This window comes from Marmota flaviventris, chromosome 3, assembly GCF_047511675.1.
Source record: "Marmota flaviventris isolate mMarFla1 chromosome 3, mMarFla1.hap1, whole genome shotgun sequence".
NCBI classification, from domain to species: domain Eukaryota; kingdom Metazoa; phylum Chordata; class Mammalia; order Rodentia; family Sciuridae; genus Marmota; species Marmota flaviventris.
Window position 1 is genome coordinate 50,960,358 of NC_092500.1, and position 8,665 is coordinate 50,969,022.

Consider the following 8,665-nt stretch of genomic DNA (forward strand, 5'->3'; position numbering starts at 1 on the left):
AATAACTCTTTCATCTGGAAATGGCCCAAGGCCTAGTTGTCTGCCCTGTGACACAGGGCACCTCACATGGGAGACTCCTTTATACTGGTAGAGGCCCTATGGCTCTTGGGGCAGTCTCAGTGTCCAGTTGATGCTGTGCCTGGCCATCACCCTGGTACACGGAGCCCACCCTTCAGTTCTCTGGGGAAACCCAGCCTGGGACAGCCTCTGGTTCTCCCCATGGAAGGTGCAAATTCAATACACCACCACAATAGGAGGCAAGTTTATGTCTGTTTACTGATAGATCCAGGGCTGGGAGGGCACAATGGGGTAGGTAGACAGTCCAACTGTTCCCAGGTCACAGATAGGTATGAAGGGCCAGGGAGAGAGAGTGACAGGTAGCATTATGCACAAAGGAATAGTGTATGAGCCAACCTATTCCTGTGGGCCGCCCTATTCCCTTGTGTGTAGGTTTGAGCTTAAATGTCTGAATGGTCCATTTAAAGGAAGTGCTGGGGAAAGCAGGGAGCTGGGCCTGCTAGCAGAGAAAGATGCCTCTAGGTTCTTATCTCTGGCCACCAGCCTGAGCTTTTGGATGTGGCCTTTGCATCCCAGGGAAAAGAGTTAAAGGTTGAGAGCAGAAAATGCTAGAGGCCAAGGACAATGAGGACTGGACACCATTTTGAGTTTGACAACAGGGTCATTCTCTAGCAGTACAAGTGAACAGGACCAGACCTCAGGAGATGGAGGAGAGAAGGGGAAGTCAAGGAGTGGAAGCAAAATGGAGATGCTTTTAAAAACTCTTGATGGTGGAGGAGAGTGGAAGATGAGCACACATAGGAGCTGAGGAGAGCATCAGCTCACTTTTAAGGGTCATGGTTAAGAGCATGGGCTGTGGAACCTGCAGGACTCTCTGGAATTACAGCCTATTACCAACCACTCCTCTAAGACAAAGCTTTTAGCCCTCTTTCTGCCTCACTATCTTTATCTGCAAATCGGGGTAATATTTAACAACGGGGCCACCTCCCATCAGAGAGGCAATTTGCCTGCTTGGGGAGGAGAGGGTGTGTACTTGTTCCTGATCTTAGAGGCCTTACAGTTTAGCAGAGAATGATTGTGCACCAATGGCCACATTACAGCATAATCAGAACAGGGCTGGGGGGAACTTTGCATGGTATGCACATTTAAAGCACCTTTCTGATTCATCAACTTGCTACACCAGAGGTGCACTCCAGGTTTGGGAAACAATGACTGTAACAATGACTCTTCTTGGCCTTTCAGGTTAATCATGTCCGAACTAGAGACTTTGACTGCTGTCTTGTCGTGCCCCTCATAGCAGAATCTGGTAATAAGCTGGACCTGGTTATTAGCAGAAACCCACTGGCTTCCCAGAAATCCATAGAACAGACTCTACCAGGAGGAGACTGGAGTGAACAGAACAGCGCCTTTTTCCAACAGCCTAGCCACGGTGGTAATCTGGAGATGCGAGAACCCACTAATACATTATAGCAACACTTTTATAAAGCAGGACAAAAGACGATATCTACATGGTGCTAAAAATCCCTTTAAGATTTCTGTGACATTTGAAGCACAGATAATCACGTGGCATTAACTGCAAGCACAGGGGTCTTTTAAAATCTCTCTCATGGCTCATGTTCACTTCCCTTTTCAAGTTGAAGATTTCTTTTTAGGTGACCACTATGATATATAGCAGGCAATTCCCTGCCAAGCCCATTGGTAGAGAAAAAGAGAAAAATAGGCTGCCCTCCCCCCCAGAATTAACATCAGAGGAAATTTTTTTACAAATTCATCTTAACGATCACTTTTTAAAAAGAGAAATGTTTGTCTGAAAATATTCTCAATGATGATTTCCTTAATTCACTTTGAAATCAGTTTCTTACTATGAAGTCATTAACATAAGAACATGACCAACATGAAGCTGGCTCTACTAGGGGAACTAGTATTTGGTACACTGCAGGGACTGCTGCAATGGGAGGGGTACGGGTAAAAAGTTATCTTAAAATGTTTCAGCAATGATGCACGTAGGAGACCATAATAGGTGGTGGTAAATGTTTGCCCAAATATAGGAATGATTTTAACTCTAAGATGTATGCTATTCCCTATGCAACAAATTATCAAACAGGATATGTCTTGTGACCTGTTTTTTTTTTTTTAAGGACACATTTTTTAATAGCTAAAAAATCTCTGATAATGAAATTAGAGTGTGTAGGAACACTGATAATTAGTTATATTATCCTATTTTTAAAATTCAAGACTAAGAATTTAAGAGAGAATGAAGATTCTATTAAAATGAGATTCATCTTATTAATAGGCAAATCAAACTCATACTGCTTGACATGTTTTGAAAACTGGTTAATATTGAGGGGTGTACAGCACATGTACTTAAAAATGACACTGGACTATCTTTTGTTCTGAGCCATGCCACTTATGGAAATTGTAAATACATTTTTCACAAAATGCATTGCCAATTACTACCATCCCTCAAAGCAATAAATCGTGACAGTTGCTTTTAATGATTGTTGGCAACTGTTTTCATTTGTTCAGATATTTTGAATAGTACACTAATAACTGTTATTTGGTAAATATTTAAAAAAATAGATCTGTATATTGATGGTAGAATGTTGAAACAATTATTTTCCAAACATTTTCATTTTGGTTAATGATTCAAACAACCATTTAGGCAAAGCATTCAAACACTGTGTCCTTTGTTTAAGGAAAAAGTTCACCTTTCTTTTTGTGCAAAGAAATATATAATTTAAATCACATTTCAGAACCGCCAGGGCAAGAAAGTGTAAGGCAGAATCATGTTAAGGAAGAAAAAAAAGATCATGAGTCACTTAAATATGTATTTTTATTTGTAACAAACAAGTATTAAACTGTAAAGTATTTTTGTACAAATTTAATACTTTAATAGCATGGTATTTATCGTCTATGTATGGTTTTGGGGAATTCAAAACTGTTGCAAATATTTGTATGAAAAAAAACCCTCTACAAATGGAATAAACAGTGATTTTAAAAAGTCAAAAAACTATGACAAGCATTTTTTTTTAGTACACTGAATTCATATTTCAGTGTTCCAGCCTGAGTGCCATACAGTGCTGCTCATCTTTACACAATTTTCACAGAGGAGATGCTTTGCTATACACTTGAAAAGCACCATAGACCCATGAGAAGAGCATGGGTTTTAAAATCATACTTGGGTTTGGATTTCAGCTGTGTTACTCACTGGTGGTCTAAAATTCACCTGCCTGAGTTGGGAGTCGGCTTCCCCACCTGCAATTCTGAAGGTCATGTCTGCACTACAGAACGGCTGTGAGAGCTGGGGTCAAGTACAGGAGGAAGGGCTAAAACCACAAAGAGAGCCAAGGGTGCGTTTACTTTAGGTAACAAAGATTTCAACTCAAGGATTACACCTGCCCTCAGAGAACATTCCATGTATATACATTGACATTAACTGTTAGCATAATTAAAGTTTGTATATTTTATCTTTAAAAGAAAAAAACTACATCTATAGTCCCAACACAGGCTCCATAAATTCATGTTCATTTATTTATATACAGTTACATTCAGCATGCTTAGGGTTACATTCTAAAAGATGGTATTTTCTAACACATTGCAGAACCCAAAGAATTATTCAAGTTTTTATTTCATTGGATATAGCGTGGCCTAATTTCTGCATAGAGCCAATGATGTGTGATTAGCACTGATGATGTGAATAAATACAAATGAGAAGCTGTATCTCATATGAAAGACTCAGGTATCTCAGTTATAACTAACTGATTCAACAACATAAAATGGCTGCTAAGAAAGAAAGAAAAATAAAACTCAGTGATTTCAGGTGGTACTTTATGAATCCAGTGACCAGGCCTTTAGGCCATGGTCAGTCCACAAGTTTTGAGGATTCCTCTAGAAACAGCCTTCTGCAAACTGAACTGAAAGGATTCATGCTACCACCCAAAGTCTAGTAGAGGGAACTGGGCAGAAGAGGCAAGGTCTGTTTTTGTATCATTAGGTCAGAATCAGGATGGAGGTTCCAAGGACACAGATTTCAGTTTAGAATAAGGAAGTGGTTTCTAACCCTAGATTTATACAGTGGTCATGGCTTCCAGTCAAGACTTTTAGCACTAGCGATATGTGTAATTCTGATGACTGATGGGCATCCAGGACAGTAGTAAGCTGGACTATATGACCTGGGGAGCACTCTGGAAATACAGGCCCTTAAGTCCTGAGCAAGAGGTACTGAACAAGTATTGTGCCCTCCACTTGGATAATGAGGCATGGCTCCAGGAGTAGTGTTGCCTCGTGGGGTTGAATTACACTCACCTGTTCCTTTGTAATCCTACCCATTTGCCCTTTTGGGGATAATGTCCCCTTGTGAGTCCCCTATATAAGAATGAAGAATTCCAGTGGCTCTCTCTCTTTCCATGGACCCCTGAGGTCAGAGTCATCCTGGATTTTGAAAACGTACTTCTGTGGTTTATGTGCTTTCTTTGCCATTTTCTTAAGTTTTTGGAATAGTCAAATTTGTGAACCCAGCATAGGTCACCAGCTAGGATAGATGGCGATAATGACCCCACAATCTTTCCATGCTGATTAAACTCTATTTGCTTTAAATTCAAATCATGGTTTCCTAGAAGTGTCCTTTGGAACATTCAGTTACAAAGTATTAGTTTTACTGTGTTTTAAGGAAAACAGAATATTTTAAATTTCTTTTTGACAATGTTACATTTTACCTGAGCCCTGTGCTCTGAAATACAGCCAATTAAAGGAATTTTACTTTTATTTCTATAAGTTTGGTAGTAACGGCCCTCTTCCCCACCCTCCAACCTTTGTATTCCAGGAAGTGGTTTATTGCAAAGAAACTTTCTTCTCCATATTGCTTCATAACTGATTAACTGAATGGTTTGTATCACACTGAGCCATCCAGAAAAATAGTAAGCTTCCTTCCCACAGGTCCCTGAACTTTGGCTAACATTCAGCATAAGCCAGCATACACCCCCACTAAACAGCCCTTTCTAAGAGTAATGAAGTCCAAGAGTTAACATTAATGGAATAGAGAAGAGCAAAATGTAGAGAAAATCCGTGAAACTAAAAAGATCAACTGTTAGCTACACTGACCAAGGAAAGGAGAACCAACTCAAATTATTAATATCAGGAAGGAAAGGGGAACTTTACCACCAATCTTACAAAAATGGAAAAGACTGTGTAAAGGAATAATAGAATGAACTGGATGACAGCAGCATAAATAAGATAAAATGGATAAATTCCTAGAGACCCAAACTATCAAAATTGACTATCTGAAATGGAAATCTAATATAGAATATAAAGTCTAAATATACCTACAGTAAATAAAGATTTAATTAGTACTTTTAAACTCCCTACAAAGAAAAGCCCTAGGCCCAGATGACTTCACTGGTGAATTCTATCAAACATTTAAAGAAAAAATCAGTACCAATTCTTCACAAACTCATCCAAAATGGAAGAGAAAAGAATACTTCTCAATCAATTCTGTTGTGATCACTATTGCCCTGATACCAAAACCAGGCAAAGAAAACTACAAATTAGTAACTCTTATGATTATAGATATAATCCTCAACAAAAGACTAGCAAAGTGAATGCAGCAGCATATAAAAAGGATTGCACACTCTGACCAAGTGGGATTTATTCTGGAAAACAAGGTTGGTTTAATATCCAGAAGACTGGTGTAATATCATATCAGCATGACAAAGGACAAAATTATTGACACAATTCAATATCCCTTTATGATAAGCACACACTAACAACAAAAGAGAACTCCCCATCTGGATAAACGGAACGGCTTCAATGAAAAACTCACAGCTGACATTGGAGTTGAAAAATACACAAGCAATATACAAAAATAGTGTTTCGGTACAGTGGCAATGAATAAACTAAAAATAAATTCAAAAAATAATTTCACTTATATAAGTATCAAAAAGAACAAAATACTTTGGAATAAACTTAATAAAAAAGAATTGTAACTTTAAAAAAAGTTACACTTTCAGAGTATTACTGAAAACAACAAATTTTAAAAGGCTTAAATAAATGGAAGAACATTCTATATTCATGAATCATCAGACTTAATATTGGGGCTGGGGTTGTGGCTCAGTGGTAGAGCGCTCGCCTAATATGGGTGGGACCCGGGTTCGATCCTCAGCACCACATAAAAATAAAAGGCATTGTGTTGTGTCCATCTACACCTAAAAAATAAATATTAAAAAAAGACTCAATATTGTTGAAATAGAAATATCCCCCAATTCTGTATATTTCATAACATAATCTCCCATCAAAATTCTAGTTGTCATATTTGCAGAAAGTAACTAGTAGTTCCTAAAATACATATGAAAATGCAAGAAACCTAGAATGACCCAAACTGTTTTGAGAAAACAGCAAAGTTGAAAGACTCATGTTTCTAGATTTCAAAACCAAGTCAGTGTGATACTGGCATGTGGACAAGGATATGAATCAGTAGAAGTGAGAATTCATAACCTTTCACATTTATACTCAATTGATTTTTGATAAGGGTACCAAGACAAATCAATAAAGAAGGAATAATCCCTTCAAGATGTGGAGCTGGAACAACTGGATATCCACACGCAAAAGAATGAAACAGGATCTCTACCTCACACTGTATATACAAATTAACTCAAAAATTAATGAAAAGTCAGATGTAAGTGTGGGGGGAAGTGATATGATGGCCTTGTGGTTGTGATGCGCTTGTGCTGGGATTCCCCTGCACAAAAAGTAAAAAGTTAACATTTCCCATTTGCTGTGGTGACTCTGGTCCTTGGTCAGTTGATAAGCACTCAAAGTTATCAGTTTTGACCTTGAAATGCAGACATTAACTCCTAGGGATAGAGGATTCTAAGCATAGCAAGATCACCGCACTGTTTTGTCAGCGCTGTGAACTTCAAGTCTGCTTTGCAGAAACTTTCAAATAACCTTTTGATGACAGAACCTATATAATAAACATGTGGGGCCAGCTCTGGGATGCTGTTCTCTATCAGTGTTCAGTTTCCCACCTGATCCCATTTTTCTCTCTCTAAATATTTGTGTGTCTTTCTTAATCCCCCATTGCCCCTCACCAGTTTCTGAATTAACTGTCGCACAGGTCTTGGTATGCTAGAGCTAAAATGATTAAATGCTTAGAAGAAAAATAGGAGTAAATCCTCATGCCTTTGGAAAGGCAATAGCTTCTTGGCTGTACACCAAAAGTACAAGCAATAACAACAAAAAATAGATACGCTGGGTATTAGGGTTTAGACATTAGGTGTCCCCCAAAAGCTCATGTATAAGACAATGCACGAAAGTTTGGAGGTGCAATGATTAGGTTATGAGTCTTAACCTAATCAGTGCATTAATCCTTTGATAGGGATTGACTGGGTGGTAACCAAGTCAGGTAGGCTGTCGCTGGAGGAGGTAGGGGGCTGGGGAAGCACCTTTGGAGTTTATATTTTGTCTGTGGTGAGGGCAGCAGTCTCTCTTTGCTTCCTGGTGCTATGCCTTGAGCTGCTTTCCTCTGCCAAGCTCCTCCTGCCATGATGTCCCACTTCACCTGGGGCCCAGAGCAAAAGAACTGGCCATCAATAGACTAAGACCTCTAAAACCGTGAGCCCAATAAACCTTTCCTCCTCTAAAAGTGTTCTTCTCAGATCTTTTGGTCACAGCAGCAAAAAAGCTGATCAAAATGCTGAACGTCATTAGAATTAAAGATGTATATTTCAAAGGACACCATCAAGAAAGTAAAAGATGAGTTAGAGGCTATAGCTCAGTGGTATGCACCTGTTTAACATGTACACAGCCTCAAATTTTTTTTTTCTTTTAAAAAGAGAGAAAAGAAAAAAGTAAAACTCTATGGAATAAGAGAAAAATTTTACAAATAACTTTTACGATAAAGGACTTATACATAGAATTTATATGGAACTCCTACATCTTGATAACTTAAAGAAACCCAACGAAAAAGCAGGCAAAAGATGTGAATAGATATTTCTCCAGAGATATATAAATGACTACAAATACATAAAAAATGTTGGACATCTTTAGCCATAAGGAAAATGTAAATCAAAACCTCAATGATATACTACTCATACCCACTAGGATGGCCATTATCAAGAAATTAAGGGCTGGGGCGATTGTTCAGCAGCAGAGCACTCTCCTAGCATGCATAAGGCCTTGGGTTTGATTTCCGACATTGGGGGAGGGAAAAAAAGAAACAAATGTTGGAGAGAATATGCAGAAATTGGAATTTTATTATTGGAATTATTGCTAGGGAGAATATAAAATTTAACAGTTCCTCAAATGGTTAAATATAATTACCAGATGACCCAAACATTCCACTCTGGGTTATATACCCCAAAGAAATGAAAACATACGTCCATAAAAAACACTTGTACATGAACATTAGGTGCAGCATTAGGTACAGTGGAAACCACCCAAATGTCTATCAACCAATTAATTGGCAAATTTAATTTGCTATAGCTATAAATGGAACATTATTTGGCAATAAATGAGATGAGGCACTGGTGTAATAGGATGAAATGTGAAAACATTATGCTAGTGTATTAATCAGCTATTTTGCTGCTGTGACTAAAAGATATAACCAGAACAACTGTAGAGGAGAAAAGGTTTATTTGAGGGCTCATGGTTT

The 8,665-nt window shown here is 38.3% G+C and overlaps 1 protein-coding gene across 1 annotated transcript in view; it reads left to right on the forward strand.

Annotated features, from left to right (window-relative positions):
* The window catches only part of Grip1 (glutamate receptor interacting protein 1), a 630,091-nt gene extending 627,150 nt beyond the window's left edge, over window positions 1-2,941 (forward strand). The window contains exon 24 of the mRNA XM_071609698.1: window positions 1,261-2,941. Coding sequence (XP_071465799.1) covers window positions 1,261-1,488 — 228 coding nt within the window. The 3' untranslated portion in view covers window positions 1,489-2,941. The remainder of the gene's footprint in view (window positions 1-1,260) is intronic.
* The last annotated feature ends 5,724 nt before the right edge of the window (window positions 2,942-8,665 follow it).